The sequence below is a fragment of the Harpegnathos saltator genome, unplaced genomic scaffold, assembly GCF_003227715.2.
Source record: "Harpegnathos saltator strain DR-91 unplaced genomic scaffold, Hsal_v8.6 scaffold381, whole genome shotgun sequence".
NCBI lineage: Eukaryota > Metazoa > Arthropoda > Insecta > Hymenoptera > Formicidae > Harpegnathos > Harpegnathos saltator.
Genome location: NW_020230185.1, coordinates 733,769 through 754,120, shown reverse-complemented (window position 1 = coordinate 754,120; position 20,352 = coordinate 733,769). Strand labels below are relative to the sequence as shown.

General features: G+C 44.9%; 1 protein-coding gene across 4 annotated transcripts in view; it reads right to left on the bottom strand.

Moving 5' to 3' along the window:
• The window catches only part of LOC112588023 (temperature-induced paralytic E), a 29,402-nt gene extending 9,050 nt beyond the window's left edge, over positions 1 to 20,352 (bottom strand). The window contains exons 1-5 of one of the 4 annotated variants that reach the window (XM_011147201.3): positions 20,026 to 20,351; positions 16,665 to 17,018; positions 12,761 to 13,036; positions 11,982 to 12,175; positions 4,316 to 4,635 (exon numbers count right to left, since the gene is read on the bottom strand). In XM_011147201.3, coding sequence (XP_011145503.1) covers positions 4,316 to 4,635; positions 11,982 to 12,175; positions 12,761 to 13,036; positions 16,665 to 16,869 — 995 coding nt within the window. In that variant the 5' untranslated portion in view covers positions 16,870 to 17,018; positions 20,026 to 20,351. Of the gene's footprint in view, positions 1 to 4,315; positions 4,636 to 11,981; positions 12,183 to 12,760; positions 13,037 to 16,664 lie in introns of those variants that run through there. The other 3 variants (XM_019843032.2, XM_025300755.1, XR_003113206.1) reach the window with 3 other exon arrangements.

Sequence of the window (20,352 nt, the reverse complement as noted above, 5' to 3'; positions counted from 1 at the left end):
ATGCCTTCGTACGTGAGGCGATCCTGCGTGACGACGTCGGGCGCGGGAACGGAATTATACACACGCGGATGCGCCAACGAATGCCGCGGGTTTTCCGAGGAGCCTTTGCTCCGTTTCGCTACTTCAGGTCATACTTTGAGTAACATGACGGTAGCGCGACGTCGCACAGTGGAACGTTTGGCCTGAAAAGCTGGCCAAAAGCGAATTTTTTAAAAATCATTCCTGCTTGACACGCTGTAAACTCAAGTGTGTTACAATAACATGCTTGAAGCGTGTTAAAGTGTATGTCTCCAGTTTAGACATACAAAATCAGCAAATTAAATTAACAATAATATATGTATGTTAAAAGAACATATTTATGTATGTATTAAATATAATCGTTTGTATCTGTGTTAATGGTTAGGTGTATTAAAATAACACACCTCAAATGTGTTATGAAGGTATATCAAAATAACACACCTCAAGCGTGTTATGAAGGTGAATTGAGCAGCATTGCAAATCCAAGTATGTTATTTTGAAATGCACAAGCGTGTAAATGAATAAATCTTTTTTTACACATTTCTTCCGTTTTAAGTCACGCGTTATTTAACATATTACGCTTAAACATATAATAATGAATAACATATAATTAATGATTTAGTCTGTAATAATAGTTATTATTGCATTAATTTGTTCAATAGACACAATACTTTTTTGAAGGCGAGTAATCGCCGATTTTGTCGATTTGTGTTTTTCTCACATGTATTTTTTTCAATACACATATGTGTGTTCATTTAAACATATGTGTGTTAACAAAATTAGTGTGTTATCACGAACACATTACTAGTGTGTTACGTGACTTGGTGTGTTATCCAATATATCATCCAGGTGTGTTCTCAATGTATTTCGATTATCATTCTGTGTCTAAATAACACGCTCTACGTGTGTCGTGGGATTGTTGAGGAAAAGTAACACGTTTCTGTAGTGTGTCACATGGTGTGTTATTAAAACACACTTTTGTCACAGAAAACGAATTATTTTGATGCACTTAGTGCCTTAACGCCAGCTAATGTGTCAAAATAACACACTAACAATCAATTTTAACACACATGTTCCGATGCCTAGTTTTACAGTGCACGAGTGACTGTCCTAGACAATTGAATATCTGCGGAATAAGGGCCGCTATGCTTTTGTTCATCCGCGATAACATAAATATGGTTTGGTTAAGTCATTTGGACATTATTCGTATTGCACGCATCAATTCTCAGCTTTATAACATACGATCTTTGATCAGAATTTTAAGGTTCTTAGAAGTAACAGCACGAAATTTTTCGTTATGGATTGTTTCGAGGAAAGTATGAAGAAACGTTTCAGACGACATTTATTGCAATTGAATTGTTATTCACGTAGATATATGATTTTGAAAATAGCCTTCAATAATGTATCTTTTTGCGTTCTCGATGTCAAACTCGAAGGATTTAGCTTGATACTTCAGGGTGCGATCCCTGTTACGTTTCTTGGATGAAATGAAAGAGTAAACTCTCCGGGTAAAATATCAGAAAGAATTAGCCGCGAAAAACCGCGGATGTAGTTTTAGTAATTACTTTTATTTTCCTAAACGTAAATTAGGTTTTGTCTAAAGATTATTCAGACACGAAGTTTCCTTTTGTTTTTTTTTTTTCGTTTCCTTTTGTAATATGGACATAATCAACAGACTTCTACTAAGTTCTGACTCGTTACCAACAAATATGAAACCCGTACCAAGAAAGAAATCTAAATCATTTTTAAAGAAAACAATTGAATATGTTTCCTCTCACTGATCCCACACGAAGAAGAGGAAATATTTCAATAGACGAAACTGATGTTGATTCTGAGGATGGAATACACTCATTAGATGAAAAAATTTGAAGTTTGTCTAGTTGAATACTTATTGATGTGGAATATTATGCTTTCTTAATTATTAAAATATTTTCACACACATATTTGCACTTTATTTCATGAAAAACTGTAAAAATACGAAATCTTTATAATGATCATACATATATATATATATATATATATATATAATTAACAGCACGTTTTAAACCGAAATTCGTCAAGAAATAATTTTGGCCAACTTTTTGGTACAAACGTCCCACTGTGCGTCGGGATAATTGATTCGTCACCGAAGAGGTGCACGTTCTAGCGAACATCTTTACGTACAATATCCTCCAGGAGCTCGATACGTTCGGGCGCGCGACTTAGCTGCAATGCGGTTCAACTTTTCGACTCGGCCGAACTGTCGTCCAACGAAACCCGGCGGAAAAATCGATTTATCCGACACCAGCGGAATTGTTTCTCAGCGTTCATTTCCCCGGCTACACGTGCGCGTTACCGTCGATTCGGTTTAGTTGTTGTTACTTTTTCTCTTTCAAGTGATTCGTATTGTATCATGCTTTTCAGTTTCCTATCTATCTACTCTATTTATCTTTCCAATTTTCCTGTTTTCCGGCTCGCTCGTCGCTTCGGAATCGCCCCGCGCTCTCGCGCGCCGCACGAAATCGCGTGTACTCAATTTATTTCTGCCGAGCGATGATTAATAAATGATTCGGTGCTTATCGAACGGTAACGCCAAACGACGTGCTCGTCCCCGGGTAAACGCCGGTATATAACACAGACGGGCGTTACGAGCTGTTTGTGAACAACTCGATAAACCGATCCGATTGTTCCGAACCAATCAATTTTGTACGGAACATAGTGACGCTTGTTCACTTAGATGAACGAACACCTTCGGTTCGCCGCAAACCACGGGGGAAATTGACCGAATACTCGTCAGCGATGCCGACGTCATGCCCGGGCGTGTAAACTGTGCGGACACGCCGAGATGACATTTACGCACGCGGCGTGCCGTCCCGACAAGTCCGTTCAGACGCGACTTTATTATATCTCGTGCAAAATTATCGCGGCCGTGTGGAGCGAGCCGCCGTTACGGTGACATAAATGCTTTCCCGTGGCTGCAAGAACAGACACGAATGAACGAAGCTGCTGAAGGCGAATGCCGCGTTTGCGCGTTTGTTGCGCGATAACAGCCGCATAATCCGCTGCAACTTTGGAAAATTAGGGAGACTACTCGGAGAGACACGTGACGCCGCCGAGAAAGGAAATGCATCGAAATTCAAAAAGCGAGACGATTCGTCGAAAAGCTGCAATGCGGAAATCCGAATTCCTCGAAATGCGATTTCACCGAAATATCGGAATTGTTTCGCTCGCAGCTCGTTTCGGCCAGTTGCATCGGTATTTTATTCTTTCTTTAATTAACGCGACGATAATCTCTTTCGTGTATACATAAGTATAAAATTAACGCAACGTTGCGGAAGCGAAGCGAGATAATTATCAGAGTAATCAAAGTGTGATGTAATGAGCCAAAGCAAACATTTTGTTACGGTAGGTCTAAACTTACTAGCAGATGTATATCAAAATGGTCGACCGCGAATGAATATTAATCAGGAAGCAGGTTAATGCGATTTACGGATTGAACTTTTCCGAGGGATGAATTTGAGTACGGCGAGAGTGCACTCAAATAGGTAGTTATTAATACATTTGGATGTGCTGTGTGTTCTCGGAATAATAATTCCTCTTCGGAACAATAGCGCATCCCGGTAAAATCGTACCACCCGGTAACATCGTAATATCCGTATTTGAATTTCAATATTATGACTCTTCGGAAAATCGCTCTGATTTCCGAATTTCGCGATTTTTTACCTCTCGAGACGACGCATGTCCATTGGAATCCGCGTCGGACGGGGTCGCACCTTATCGAAGAACAAACTCCGCGACAATCGTACCTTACTGGTACTGAAGAAGCCGAAGAAAAAGGCCAGCTGCCTGCCGATGCCTCGACGTAAGAATTTCACGGGATCCGATGTTAGGCTCAGGGTCACGCACAATCGCGGCATTTAAAAGGACGATATACTCTCCGTGCACATCCAATCAAACCATCCATCAAAGACGTGTCACGCGAGAGCAGCTTTACCGAGGCCTTCTAACGGGATTAGCATTCTTAGGGAATAACTCTAAATCGCCGACGATTGCGGTTAAGGCGATTGCGTGTATTCGCAGTTAGCGCTTGAAAAGCCCTCTCGAAGCCCCACGAGAGAGAGAGAGAGAGAAAGAGAGAGAGAGAGAGAGAGAGAGAGAGAGGGAGAGACCGTGAAGATGTAAACGCTCAAAGGCGATCGATGCTCGCGATATTTCGCGGGCGACAAAGCCGACACACAGCCTCTCCTTATGTCGCGGCACGTGCTCGCCGCTCGAGACTTAATCGATATGACGAGGATTTTCGGGAAGCGGCGCTTACCCCTGAACAGAGAGCGAGTTGGGAATCCCATCGAGGCTCTCCCTGCTGATGTCGTCGGCCATTGCGACCTTGAGCTGGTGGCCGAAGCTCGCCAAATCCTCCCTGAAGGCTTCACTTCCGGGCGTTAGTGCACCGCTCGTAGGTGGCAAGGGTGTGCCATTCTCCTCGGTCCCTTCCAGCCCGTTCTCGCCGTCCTTCATGCCTACAGGGACCTCCTCGTCTTCGTTGTAGATCTTGAAGTAGGCGATAGTGAGGTATATCACCGAGATTATGAAAGACGGTATCGGAATCGCCATCGCGTACACAAGGTTCATGTACACCTGAGGGAGCGTTTCAAGGCAGAGGTTGATATGCGACCGAGGTGTTGCTCGCGATGAAACATCGACGTGATCTTTGGGGGGGGGGAGGGAGGAGGAAAATCTCACGACCGAGGCTGACCGAGTCGCAAATCGAGAACGATCGCTTTCGATCGCGCTTGCCATGCGTTTCCATCAGTCCAGCCTGTACTGTGAATTTTTTCGTTATCGCAAATACTTTTTTTGCGGTTGTTCGGAGAGTAATTTCGGTCTCTTCAAATAGATGGTGTTACTTGCCCTTTTTTTAAGCAGATAACCTCATTCTGAACCGGAAAATCACTTTATATTTTTACAACGCACATTTCGAGCTTCATTTGAAAAGAAGTTGTCTTGGAAAGTTGTCAAGTTGTTTTGGTTTGGCGTCGCATCAGAAATGGAAAACCAACGTGAGTTTTTTCGTCATAGTTTTTTCGCTTTTTTATTAATAAGTAAAGGCAAGAATACAGCGCAAGTGAGAAAAATTATGTGTCGTGTATAGAGAGGATGTATTGACTGAATGCCAGTTTCAGAATTGGTTTTCGAAATTTCGACCTCAAAGATGCACCACGTTCCGGAAGGCCAGTTGAGGCTGATAGAGACCAAATAAAGGTATCGGTGATGACCCAAATCGTCATTTAACAACATGAGAAATTGCTGAGAGATTGAATTTATCGAATTCGACCGTGCATGAGCATCTGAAACAACTTAGTTTCGTTTCAAAGCTCAATATTTGGGTTCCACACGTTCTCGAAGAAAGAGATTTGATTCGTCGCATTAGCATTTGCGATTTGCTGTTGAAACGCGAGGAGAACGATCCATTTCTGAAGCGACTCATAACTCAGGAGATGCAAAATGGATTGTATACAACAATATTAAACGCAAAAGATCATGGAGCAGACGTGGTGAACCAGCTCAAAGCACATCGAAAGCTGATATCCGACAAAAGAAGGTGATGCTCGCTGTTTGGTGGAACTGGAGGTTTTTTGAGCTGCTACTAAATAACCAACTGACTGATTCGAATGTGTATGCATTGTCATCAATTGGACAAATTGAATGATTCCATCGAGCAGAAGAGACCAAAATTGGCGAACAGAAAAGGTGTTGTGTTTCATCATGACAACGCCAGACCTCATACAAGTTTAAGGGGACTGGAGGGTCAGATTGCTGAAAAATCGTGCTTGTTTTTGATATAATATTTTGTAACGAACTGAATAAATGTGCAAGAATGAAAATTTTAGGTATAATTATACAACATATGAAGAGCAGAAAAATTTTGTTTCTAAACAAATACTCGTATAAATATACGATATATATAGGTGAAATATACTCTTTTTTTTTTTTATCAAGTTTTTGCTGTAATATCTCGGCTCTCGGTGGTCCGATCAGAGCGAATTTTAGCTAGAAATCTTGAGGAAGCTTATCCGGTGAACCACTAGAAAAAAGAATCGAACAAAATTAATAAAACAGTAGCTATTATTAGAAAAGAATCCAAATTTTTTAGTTCTTTTACAATAAAAAAATTAATATCTCGAAATGAAATATTTTGACGAAGTTGTCCATGGTTCATCTGAGAGCCATATGAACAAATATTATTGTTTTAAAATTTCAAATCGATACGAAGTTCAGTTTCGGAGAGAATCACTGCAAAAAGTTGAACAATAAAATTTCGCGAAAAACGCGTTTAAAATTTAAGTGGACGTATATTTATATGATTATTTGTTTAAAAACAAAATTTTTCTATTCTTCATATGTTATACAAATACATGCTAAATTTTCATTCTTGCACATTTATTCAGTTCGTCACAAAATCATTATCAAGAACAAGCACGATTTTTCAGTAATCTAATTCTGAATCCAGTCGCCTTAATGACTCGCCAAAAGCTGTTGGCGCTTGGATGGGATTTGCTACCGCATCCACTATATTCATCTGATTTGGCACCATCTGATTGTCACTTGTTTCGGTCACCGCAAAATTCTCTTTGGGTGGTAAAAATTTCGATTCAAATGAAGGTGTCAAAAATCACTTGATTCAGTTTTTCGCCAATAAGGACCAAAAATTCTACAAGCGTGGAATCATGTTATTGCCTCAAAGATGGCAAAAGGCGTTGGAACCAAATGCTCAATATTTAACAGAATAAAACTTTTCCTTCTATTAAAAATATCGTCTTTCATTTTCATGCAAAAAATCGAAATTACTTTCCGGACAATAGAAACAATAGAATAGATGATCCCCGAATAATCCCCGCCTATATTGCGACCGCCCATGATCGAGTGAAGGGAAATCGAACGAAGGACTGTTTTACCCCACAGGACAATGGATTCGGAATGCAAACGGGCCGCTTGCTGAAAACGTACTCAGTGCGTAATGAGCGAGAGTAGCGACTGTCAGCGCGAGTAACGAGTAACATATATAGCGCGGCAAGTGGTAGAGATCGGTGCATAATCAGCCGTTCGCAGACGCTGCTCTCGCCGAGAAGTGTACAATCGGCAATTACATTTCCCGCTTGTAATCGGATAACAAAAATCGCCAATCGTGCGAGCAATCTACTCCGACGTTTTTACGGCGCGACCTCGACGCCAGGAGACGCGGCCGAGGCTAATCCTCGAAACGAGATCCAACCGTAAATTCGGCGGGAGATCACCCACGAGAATACTGCCGGCGCGCGATGTTACTCGCGCCGCACGCGATCCTGTTTCTTCCTGTCGTCCATTCGCTCGGTGGATCGGCGCTCATACCATCGGGAGCAGAGCGCCGGGCTTTTCCGGGATCGTCGATGTTATCGGCGATTTATAACGGCAGACCGCCGACCGCGCGCCCGTGGAAATTGGATTTCTGCGCGCGCCGGCAGAAATTTTCTTTTCTTCCGCCGCGCCGCGATGGCTTCCGTCTTTGTCATCGGCCGCCCATTCAGCCGCTTGAAATGCATTGTCCGTTCCGCGCGCGGACGGCCGCATTTCCGTCGCCGTAACGCTATTTTGCCGAGCGCGCCGCGCCGCGTACGACGGTTTAGCGACCGTCGAGATCCGTCTTCGAGATCCTTGCGACTCTCGATGACTCGCGGATATGAAGATGAGAGAGGCGCGCCGTCGTCGCGAGTAAGCACTGGCCGAGGCCATTTCCGTGACCGAGAGAATTACGAGAGAGAAAGAGAGAGAGAGAGAGAGAGAGAGAGAGAGAATACGGACGAAGTTGGAAACACTCGATTGAGGACGATTAACCCTTTGCGTTGGCGTTTAGTCGACGCTCATGTGGGATATACGCGTCTATTTAACGGGATCGATTTCTGACTCGACGTCGGGTTGAAAATGTATCGATATGATTGATTTTTACTCTCAGATTCGATAAAAATCCAAAGGTATCAATTATTTTAATAATGTTTTTCACTCGGTGTCAGGTCGAGTCGCAAAACAAATATCTGAATTGACAAACATACAGATTCTCTTCTTTTTGACATCGTCTAAGGACCAATATCCTGAAAGAAGGTCAGTTTTGTTCTAAAAAAATCCCAGAGATGCGAGAATCAAGGATTTCCCATGTCGAATCGAATCAAATTGTAGAAATTTAACTTTTAATTAACGACGGAATTAGTGACATGGTCTGTAGGAGCCAATCGCTGAATATTGGTACGAATAATTTTAAATTATACGAGAGAATAATTTAATAACGTACGACGACGCATGCGACGAATATTTTTCCCAGATTGCAGGTGAATCAACCTTTCCCGTCAAACTATCTGGAATCCTAATTATTAATATTGAGACTCCAGTAGCTTTTCCTGATAATTTAATTCTACATTAATCGGTGCCTTTCAAAAGTTGCGAAATATATTGTCTCTCTCCGTCAGCCAAGCGTCTTCGATTTTCCTCCTTTGTCGATTCTTAAAAGAAATCAATTAACCCAAAAATTAAATATGACTTCTCAAGATTGCCCTCAAGCGATATGCGAGACTTATATTTATTATAAAATTTGGTAATTCGAAATTTCCGAATGTTTCGCGTGTTTCAACGGCCAGTAGCGATATTTGTTACTTGAAACTTGTCTGGCGAGTGACACGCTCAGATCAGAATTGAAGGTTAGATCTGAGTCTTCTACACTAGGAAAAAAAATTTAGTATCTCTAACAAATCTGTTTAGTTGAGGCATTTTTTAGTAGCAACCAAATATCTCGTTTTATACAACAAAATATTTAGTTGTCTCAACTAAATATATTTTTCTGCTTTGTTCTCTGGACCAAATAATTTTGTTCTTAGACTTCATATATAAAAATTGAGCATTTTTTATCCATAAAAATTACATAATAACGAAATATTATTTTACATAAACATAAAATAATGCCCAATGGATACTATTTTGTCTTTCTGTTCTATTTTGTCTTTCTGCACTAAAATTTAGATTTTATATATTAAGAAAAAATTATAGTATTTTCAACAAAATTCATATAGTTGAAGCTTTTTGGTTGCTATAACAAAAGTATTACGTTATACGAACAAACTGTAATCAAACAAGATATTTGTTTACAGGAACTAAACAGTTTTGTTGGGCATATTTTAACCAAATTATTTTGTTGTTACAACAAAATTTTGGTTCACGCAACCAATACATTTTTCCTAGTGTAGTTGAATCCGAAATCCGATGTACCTGACGTTACATTACAATCGCGAATTTGACTGAACATTTTACCTCTCTCACTCTAAATTCTGACCCGAGCATCCCGCTCGAAGCAACTTTCGAGCAACTATTGATATACGTCTACGTGTCCGAGACGTGCTTGACGATCTTAGCTCGTAAAACTTCCGTAGAACGTCCGCGGAGACACGATTCCAACGCAAGGGATTAACGAAGAGATGTTCCAGAGGAAAATCGACCTGACGTCTTCCAGAAGCGATCCAGAAGAGACGCCTTTAAAACGCCGATACGGAGTGGCGATTAAAGAGACGGCCGATTGATGTGAGAGTGGATGACTCCGTATATCAATTAGAGCCCGATACGCCTCGGAAACGCCTTCGTGTTACAAGGGCGGTTTGTTTAATCGCCCGCGCAAAACGGTTTCGGCTGCATAATATACTGGCCCCGATAGACAGCCGCAGTATCGATTCTCAAGTGCGCGTTTGTTCCCGGCGTAAACTCGGGCAAAAGTCACACATAGTACTTTCGCGTGACCCGCACATATCGATGTGTGACGGTCGAATCGCTAAGTATAACCCGGTCACCGGGTTTTTGTGCTGCAGGGGTTAAAGCCACGTCAGCTCGCGACGGATGCCGCGGCGAAGAAGCGAAGGACGACAGGAATTCGTACAATTCGTGCTCGAAGGGGACTCGGGCGAAAGGTGACAAAACAAGAGGCGAGGTGTATACGTGGTTGTGTGAGTGTGTGCGTGAACGTACAGAGGTGTAACATCAACATACAGGTCAGTATGACGGGTTGCTCGCTCCTGTTAACGAACGATAATGTAGAAGTTGCCGAAAAAGCTACTCATTCACTTTGTCGATAATGATACTGAATGAATCGTGCTCCTAATTGTGACAAGCGCGACTAACTTTGCACCGTGATCGTTATAACAGTTTGTCGACCGGAGTCGAGCCTCATTGAATTGAAAAAGATATTTAAAAAAGTGAAACTGAGAAATAAATATTAGGTGTGTGAATTAATTCGGTCCATCTGCTGCGGTCAATCGCTGTGCTATGTAATTTTCTAACTTCTAATGTCTGCAAAAGGCATTTACTTTTTAGTTTTGATATCTGGCAATAATATTCAGTTGATAAACGTTTGGGCTTGTAACAATAACATCGTGTTTATCTGATTCGAAAATGTCGAAATTCGAGCCAAAAGAGCATCATTTCCGGCAAGTTCTCATTTTCTGTTTTCATTTGAAGAAAACAGCCGCTGAAGCTCATCGAACGCTCGTAGAAGCTTATGGTGAAAGTGCTCCCACCGATAAATCATGCAGAGAATGGTTTCGACGTTTCAAAAGTGATGATTTCAGTGTCGATGACAAACCTCGTCCAGGTCAGCCGAGGAAGTTCGAGGACGAGGAATTGCAGGCGCTAATCGATGAAGATCCGTGTCAATCGCAACATAAGCTCGCGCAATTGTTGAATGTTGATCGATCAACAATTTCTGTGCGTTTGGCAGCCATGGGAAAGATTTACAAAGAAGGAGGATGGGTGCCATACGAATTGAAAGAAGGAGACATCGAGAGGCGAAAAGCCATGTCTGAAATCTTGCTTGCCAGGCAGAAAAGAAAAGATTTTTTGCATCGTATTGTGACTAGAGATGAAAAGTGGATATATTTCGATAATCCCAAACGAAGGAAATCCATTAGCGACCCAGGAAAACCATTCACATCGATACCAAAGCGGAATATTCGCAGCAAGAAAGTAATGCGCTGTATATGGTGGGACCAGAAGGGTGTAGTGTATCATGAACTATTAAAACAGAGCCAAACCATCACTGCCGAACTTTACCAACAACAATTGATCCGTTTAAACAACGCGTTGAAGAATAAGCGAGCGGAATATGCAAAGAGACACGACAAAGTGATCTTCCAGCTCGATAACGCCACATGTTGGAAAGATTGTGAATGCCACCTTGGAAGCACTTGGCTGGGACCTTTTACCTCACCCGCCGTATTCACCAGACATTGTTCCATCCGATTATCACTTGTTCAGATCGATGGCACACGGGCTTTCGGACCAGCGCTTCAACAATTGTGAAGAAATCGGGAAATGGCTCAATGAATGGATCGCTTTGAAGGACGAGTCGTTTCTCCGTCACGGAATGCAACAATTGCCAGACAGATGGGAAGAAATAATAGCAAGCGATGGCAAATACTTTGATTAGTGTACTTTTTCATGTTTTCTCATGACTAAAGTCTTTTCTCGGAAGAAAAAAATGGACCGAATTAATTCGCACACCTAATATTACGGAATTAAGCAGAATAAATGAGAATAATAGTTAAAGAGATAAATAATGCAACATATGAGTTAATTTTTTCGACAACCTCTGCATTATCGTCCGAATAGGGGCAAGCAAACCCGTCATACTAACCTGCATGTTGATGTTACACCCTATATATATGTACAGGATGTTAAAAAAAAAGGACTCCAGACACTTACAGGGCAGATGGTACTCATTCTATTGAATAAAAATCGAAAAACTTTGGCAACTCTGAAAAGGTACATCTTTTCGATCTATGTTCACTAAGCACTTTCTTCACTCAGCACAATGAACACCACCTACCCTACAAGTCTGGAAGTCTTTTTCTAAACGCCCTGTATAGGCGAGGGCTCGAGAAGCAGCCCGCGTGGAAAGTATACAATAGTGCAGAGACCTGCCACATGTCGAGGTCGCTGATGACTATCCCGGGGTCCACTTTCGAGTAGTAACAGCTAAAGTTCTTCCCTATGTTGGCGTACTGCCGGTAGAAAATACTGCAATTCAGCATTGGAGGGTATCCACAGCCTTTTACGTTGGGGAACAGCTTGGCCCCGGTGAAGTACCACACGGAGTCGTTGCCCATGAGACCTGCGAACTTCCCCTCGTTATTGCTCGGCGACGGGCGGCTTCCAGCGAGAGAACCGGAAGAACAAACCGGACACAGAGGACCAAAGGAAACCGCGTGTATAATGACTCGCGAATATTGCGCTTTCTCTCGACATTCAGCGATTTATCGCTGAATAAGCTTCGCCCCCGGGCCGGCCGGGGAGGTAGATCAAACTTTTATCGCTCCCACCGGGCCCGCCAGCTCTGCTGCATCTATCAAGCCCGCATCTGTTCCTGTGACGATTTCTTTTCTCACGTATTGCGAATAGTTGCGATTGTCGCAAACGCTCTGCGATATTTCTCGACGATGAGTCGAGACAATATTTGCGGAAAAGATCGTGGATAGGGTATCGGCTGCTTTGACTTTCGAGGCAGAAGAGACGGTAACAACACGAGTAATGCAAGATTCGCGTTTGCTCGATGCGTTTCTTTCCAGCGTTTTACGTTTTGTTTTTTTACAGCGGTGCTGGCACAGTCGAGGTAGAGCGGGACTAGACGGACAGAGGAGCAAATGCGAGCGAGAATTATCTCTCGGTTCTCCAATCCGCGGTGGTCACACCTTTGTACCTGTAGGGAAAGGTTTCGGCAGTCCGGTCTCGTCTTCCTCGTCGAACTCCTCCTCGAGGCCGTCGACGTACTCGCCGAAGTTCCCTAAGGAACGCTCGTAACGCGGCATCCTCTTGCTCTCTTCGTCATCCTCGACACCTCCTACCGCTCCACCTCCCTCATCCGACCCTTCGGACACGTTACCGGGTAGCTTATAGTTGACGCGTATTTGCGTGCAATCGTACAGCTCCTTAGTACAACCCTCTCTACAGGACGTCCATGAGCAATTGCTCGTACCTGGACTCAACGATCATTCATGGAATTCGGCCGCGAACGTTATAGTCCAAGCGCAACACGGATATACACCGAACATCCACACATACACGTACGCACATAGGTGAATGCGCACAGAGGTGACAGATATCACAAAAAGACCCACCCTCTCGCATACACACAACACACGCAAGTACAACATCATATATACATCAAGACGTGAGAGCTGGTCGAGAGTTGAATGCGAACACAGTTATAGGTGGGCACATTAATAATTGTGTGAAAACAGCGCGGGGGCGTGGAAGGGGGGGGGGAGGGAGGAGAAAGACGGAGATTTGCACGGAAACTCTGTCGTGAAACTCGAGCTGAAGACTTGCAACTGCCAACGCAAGCACTATTTCACAACTCAACGGAGAAACGCTCTTCAAGCTCTCGGCTAATTACTGGTTTGTTCTTTCTTTCCTTTCGTTTTCAGAAGTCCCCTTGGCACAGCATCGATTCCTCGGGATTGAGGCTTTCCGAGAGTAATTGAGTTAGAATAGCAGAGGAAGATACTGATTTAAGAGACATCGAAACACCATCCACCGCGAACATGAACATTCCGCTGAGAAGACAGCGCGGACGCACGCAAGGTGAGACGGCAGACCACGTGTGAGAGACGAATGGAGGAGAAACATGCATGAGCAAGAAGAGCGAACGAAGAGCGGAGAAGCGCGATGGTGCAGCGGAGGCGCTGAGATGAGGGAATCCAGCCGACCCTCCCGAGGTGTTTTGCGTCGTGATGTGACTCACAACGATGTTGACGCTCGCTCGCCGAAGACATCTGCATCCTATTGACGCCCGCGAGAGGAGAGGCGAATCGAGGCGACGGAGGTGGCACGGGAGAAGACTCAGATAAGTGCAAGTCGCGGGGCACTGAGAGCACAAAGACACCAGTTGCATCGATCTTATCTCGATCCGCTACACCGTCGCTTTCTCCGACCAGCGATGATCGATTCGGCTCCCGGCATCCTCGCGTTTTCACATTTCGCGTCGCGAAATAGAATCGTCGTCGCGTGTGAACGTTGCCTAAAGCTCGCGGCTCCTCGCCGCGGGTCTCTTGATTGATGACGTCCAAGTGAGCAATATGCGCTGAAAATTCTCGTCAAAGACGATCGAGCAAAAAGATGTATCCGCGTAAGAATGTTCACCCGCAGTCGGATTTTGGTGAAATGTGATCCGGGCACTTGCCTTTTAAGGGGGGGAAACAGGCCGTTTTCAAAGCTATTTTTACGAATTTTATTAACAGGACCGATGGGCTTGAAAATTTCACAGTATGTTCATTAATGTACAAGATATAAAGTAAATGTGTTACTATCTACATGAAAAGTACACAAAACTTTTATCCGGAAATACTATTCTTTTAAACTGTCGACACGATTACGCAAAAACCATTGAACCAAGTAACTTGACATTCTTACGCAACAAACAATTTTTACAATATACAGCAGACGTGTAGTTTTCGCTCCTACCTCGAACACAGTTATATATTATTTTATTCATTTTTTTTAAACATGACTGCAAATTGAAAAAAAGTTTCATTTTCAACACTTTTTTTATATAGCCATTATTTTTCCAATCCTGGCTTCACTGCCTTCATTTTGGTACGGGCTACAATAGCGACCGTATATTTTAAAAATCTTTCTCATTTTTTGGTTTCAGAGTAGCGAGAGGCCCGGAATTATGTCGCAACAGCAAACATAGAGCTCGCAAACGGATGACTGCATTTTTATCTACAATTACAAATTGGATCGGTTCCTGTGATTCAATAAAATTTATTTTATATTTTGAACATTAATGAACACACTGTGAAAATTTCAACTCCATTGATCTTACCGTTTCTGTTAAAAAAATTCATAAAAATAGCCTTGGAAACGGCCTGCTCCACATGTGATTCCCCCCTTAATCTATCTTTTAGTTCTGTCGTTTAGTTGATTAATTTCACGACTGTTTGTCGATTATAAGAAGCAATGTTTCAACTTCACGGATCTGCTCGATCAAGAGGCAGGGAGGCATTTTGCGAATATATCTTTTTATTCCAACAAGAATTTGCAACTTTTCTATTTCGCAGGAATTTTTAGAGTATATTTTTTCTCGCTTCTGACGTCATAAATAAAGATGGAAATAAAAGCCTTTTAATGCTCGAAATTTCACCGAGTTCTCACTCTCTCCCTGCTTTCTTCTCGAGGAAGAGACGGAGAATCAATTAAATTCCGGTCAAGCGTGATCGACGCTCACAGTCGCGAGAATAGCACGTAAACGCGGATAACGATATCCAGCATTGAAGCAAACTGAAAAAACAAAGGAAAACGTTGTTGATTCTTTTGACGGGGAAGCACCCGAATCGAAGCGAGAAACGAAAGGCGAAACGTCGCTCCACTTTTGAATATATAAACACGAATATTCCCGCGAGTTTCATGTCGCGACGGCAAATTAAAATTTATAAGATAATATTAAACTTTTATGTTACGTGCTCTCGTGTGTTGCGGACGACACGGCATGAAAGCCAAATGCGTGCCATCGGGGAATAAAGAATTCATAGGCTTTTTTTGTTACAATCTCCGTAGAATTTATTATACTCCGGGGTGAGTGGGCTGGAACAAAGCGTTTCCCACATGACGAATGGCAAACGAAGCAATTACGACGGGACGACTATCCTTTATTCTCTCACTTTTCTCTAAATTTTTCAACTTGCAAGCAGCAAGAGAGACGCGGCGAGGCCTTCGCGATTCAACTTGGCATCTCTACGACTTTTGTCAATAACGAACGGAAAAGCAAGCATGCTTTTATACATATACATATATATATATATATATATCGACTATATAATGACACGTTGAATATTAAATTAAACACGAGGATGTCAGCTGTCCCGCACGGACGTCCTTTGTCACTTTTGTCCGATCAGTAAATAGCCTTTCCAATCATTCGTGAAAATCCTACATTTCGACGTTGACCCGATTCCGCACGTCGGAATTAACGTCAGATTCTGTTGCCCGCCTCCATCATTGTCTTCGCCATTTTTTGATAACGCCATAAAGTTTTTACGATGCCTCGGTGCGTAGATAGGTAGGTAGGTAGGTAGGTAGGTATAGGTACACGTCCATTTGAAAAGAGAAAGCCATTTCTTCTAGCCCAACGTGCCTTCCATTTTCTATCGTAAAATCGCGCATCCTCCTCTCTTCTTTGCTGGCAAATATTAAGCGCGATTCGCGCGAACGCGGTCTTTCCCCGCGAAAAGGCTACCCTTCGTCACATACACACGCATACAAGCGCAGACCATGGTGGAACTTACACACACACACACACACGTACCGAAGGGAAGATACACATGCTTCGGCATACAGACACACAGAGAAATGAAAAATGCGCCGGGTCACGCCGTTAATTGCGCGCAAAAGGAGAAGAACCTCGGTGACGCGAAGAGAGGAACAAAGAAAGAGAAAGAAGAGAGCATACACAGCGGGGGGTGTACGCATCAGCAACGAGGCATGCAACGGAGAGCGAGACAACGAACAACGAGGGGATGAGAGAGAGAGAGAGAGAGAGAGAGAGAGAGAGAGAGAAATGAGAGAGAAAGAGAAAAAGAGAGCTAGAGATGCCGATTGTTCACCTCTTCTGGACTCAACGTCGATGGTGACGCACTCGGCGGGTCGAGTGTCAAACTGCATGAAGATGGTGGTGAAGGCGGGGTCGATAACGAAGGGGACCAAGAAGAGGAAGGCGAAGAGGCTGAAGGTGCTGAGGAGGATGAAGAACGCGGTCGTGTAGAACAGCAGCTTCTCCATGAACGTCTGCTTCTCCTTTTCGTCCGCCATCTCGGAGAACAAACGGCAGTGCTGGTTTCGCGGAGGCTCCCGAGCGACGTCGTGGTCGTCGCCGCCGTCGTTGTCGTCGTCGTCGTCGTCGTCGTCCTCGGCGTGCTCGCTGCTCGTCGTCACGTCGGACGTCGAAGAGACGGAACGATCTGCGATCAGGCAATTCTCGAGTGTTTGTCTCCGCGTTTCTTGCCGCGGCGGAGAGATCCGCGGAGTGTCGCGAGCTTTCTTTGTGTGTATGTGTGTGTGTGTGTGTGTGTGTGTGTTTGTGCGTGGGCGCTCGCCAGCAAAGACTCCGCGGAAAGTCACGGGGTGACTCCCCCCCTCCCCCGTGAGGTGACTCCTGTCACGGGGGCTCCCGGGGGATAATATGCGCTGGAGAATCTCCAGCCAGATACGACGCGTCTTTGTAAGCATTGTGCAGCGAGAGCCATTTATCTTGATCGCCCTTAAGCGACGTACGCCGCGCATCGATTAGCCATTTTTCCTTTGCGGCTGTGCATTCGGCCGTACAATGAAAGAACGCGAGTTTTTATCATGTCCATGTATTATATATGTATGTCTGTGTGTGTGTGTGTATACGTACACGGTGTTGCTCAGTGCCTACTTCGCGGCTAGACAAACTAGGCGCACACGTGCACGAAACAAATGACAGGAGGGGGAGGGGGGGGCAGCTAAAATCAATATTGTCGGCGCGATGCGTGCGAACGTAACGTTCTTTTTTTCTTCTTTCGTCGCATTCACCAGCCGGAGATTAATTAGTCGCGTGATATTTCATTCTGATTCTCTTGTGCTCCTTCGTTGCCGGTAGATTCGACCGGATAGCCTGCTGGTGATTGGAGATTCATAATGAAAGGGATTCTAATGAGAGGTTCCCGATTGATGTTTGACTCAACCGCCGCGAGGTAGGTTGCCTTGTTTATCCGTTTGGGAATAAGCGTGCAGTTTCGAAAAAAAAGCCGAGCGTCTCGACTCGGCTGTAAAGGTTATTGCGGGAAGCAACATGTGCAGCAATTACGTTTCGTCTATGCGCTTCCGATTGCTCCACGACGACGCCGTCGGCTTTCGGCGCAACAACGCAACCGTTCGATTCTCGTTACAGATGAACGAAAGGGGAACAATAGCCATTCGGAACTTCTGACTGTAGGAATCGATCTTCGTCATATTCGCGCAGCGAACGAACGGACGACTGCTACTTTGCGACCCTCGTGAATATCGCCGATTGCGCCCCTATTATTAAATTTCGCGTAACTTTTGTGCTCGCGCCGAGACGAGGATCCGTGACGAGGATCAGGCTGGCTAAATCCGAGCTCTCATTGACACATCCACGGCGGCCTTTAATGTCGGAGTGAAATCGCTCATTAAGTCGCCCGCTCGCCAAAGAGGGATTTCATTCATGCGGCGGAATTTTCCGTCGGATTTGTCGCGACGGACTCGAAGCGAAACGAAACGCGGCGGACATTGTCAAGATTGATCAGTGCTTCAAGATGAGCGCAATGCTGCTTTATATTATTGTATTTTATTGGTATAGACTGCTGTCGTCGCTCGTGTATTTGTGTGTGTATGTGTGTGTGTGTGTGTGTGTGTGCAAACGCGTATACGTCGCGCGAGAGTCGATAAAGATAAAACTTATGCCGAGCTTTAAGCAAGCTTATGCGAGTTCACGTGGAGTCGTTTAATCGGAGAGATTACAGACTTTATGTCGCGCGTCCCTCGCGCTACAGCTCGAAAATAAGCGTTCATCTGCGCACTTGATACTTTCGTCGCCAACAATGCGTATCGTTAAAGTGGGATCAATCGCTCGTTTCGGAATTTGAGAAAAAGCGGACAATGAAGCGCTGTTTCGCACTCGACAACGACGACACACAGGTTACAGGTCTGTCTCCGGGTTAAAAATCACGCGATTGAAATGACGAATTGCCGCTGGCACTTTTGATATTTATAGAACAATGTTGCCCCCTCCCCCTCCCCTCCCCACTTTGTGCCGTTTATGGTCACAATAATTAACTCGCGGCCATTTGCGCGATATTAATATTTTCGTGGCGCTGTAGCGGTCCAGTTATTGCCGTTTAACTTGGCGAATTTATCCTGGCGAATTCGTCCGCGTGTTCGTTACCAACACCGTGCTTCCTCGCCGCAGCGCGCTCGTAAGAACGTCCGATCCCCCGACTTTTAATTCAAGATAACGACATTTGCGACGCGCGCAAAAGTTGCCTACAGCGTACTTTTCCTACGCTCCTCGCTGCACGTCCGATGCATGATTTACGCCCGCGGGTTGTAGCCTATTCTAGAGCCGTGTCTAACCTTCCCTCGGTCTAATGCAACTTTTACACTACGAGAGGTACGGCACGACAGAAGTCGCGGTTAGCCCAAAGTCATTAACGGCTCGTGTCAGAAAGCGGCTGCGAGAGCGTGCCGTGCTCATTGTGCGCCGTCGCGATCGTCGATTGGTTACAAGCCGACCGTAATCGTGAATGTGAAAAATAATCCGACGTAACGCGTTCCTCCGTGGAGGAACCACTCTAATGCGAATCACGGGGAAGCCGTTTATTTACGCAGCTGTCTCACCCCTTCCCGTCCCCGGTTCCTCTATCGCATTCATGCACGAGTTCACGGCGAGATTCGTTCAAGGATATACCCGCTTATTCAAGCTTTTAGCTCTTAATCAAGCTACCTCTCGCGAGGGTAACTTTGCATCATATTAAGAAACATATTAAGTCTCAGGAGCATCCCGAGCGTGCGAGGGAGTAATCGATGAGAGAGCAGATTACGCGGGCCGATCGTCGTCTCGGATCGACTGTCTCAGACTGTCTCGCCCGCTTTCGCTCGCTCTCCTTTAGTGCGCTGCAAACTCACCCCCGCGGCGGGGGCGAAGCATAGCGATCCCGCCGACCGTCGGTCGGCGGGCATTTACTCGCAAATGGATTTCGCACGGCCCGCAAAAATTTCGACCCTCCTGACGGAGCCCCCCTGCCCCTCCCTCTCCCGCGATACATTCGACACGATATCGCCGTTCCGTTCCGTTCCAAGGCAGCTCGAGAGCGCGCGCGGCCGGATTCTCAGACGATTCCGCGGCCGAGAGAGGCATGGAATCGGAGCGTGTCACGCAGAGAAAGCTCGACGAAGCGCGTCCCCCTCGGGGCGGACGGACGGTACCCCCTATGTAGAAGATGCGAATTCATCAGGGCTCGGCGCCCTCTTCCTGTGTCCCCTCATCGTCATCCACCTCCTGCCCCGCTCTTCCCGCGTTCCTCGCTCTCCTGCCCTCCTGCCGATCTCTTCGTCTCCTGCCTTCGCCGCACTATGTCACACTGCTGTCCACCGTGCACATTTGTTCCCGCGAGATACGCGAACCACTGCGACGCTTTCGTCACGACGCCCTGACCGCCACCGAGGGTGGATAAACCGAGAGGGGTGTGTGTGTGTGTGTGTGTATGTGTGGGAGAGAAAGAGATAACGCGAAGGAGAGGAGAGAAAGAGAGA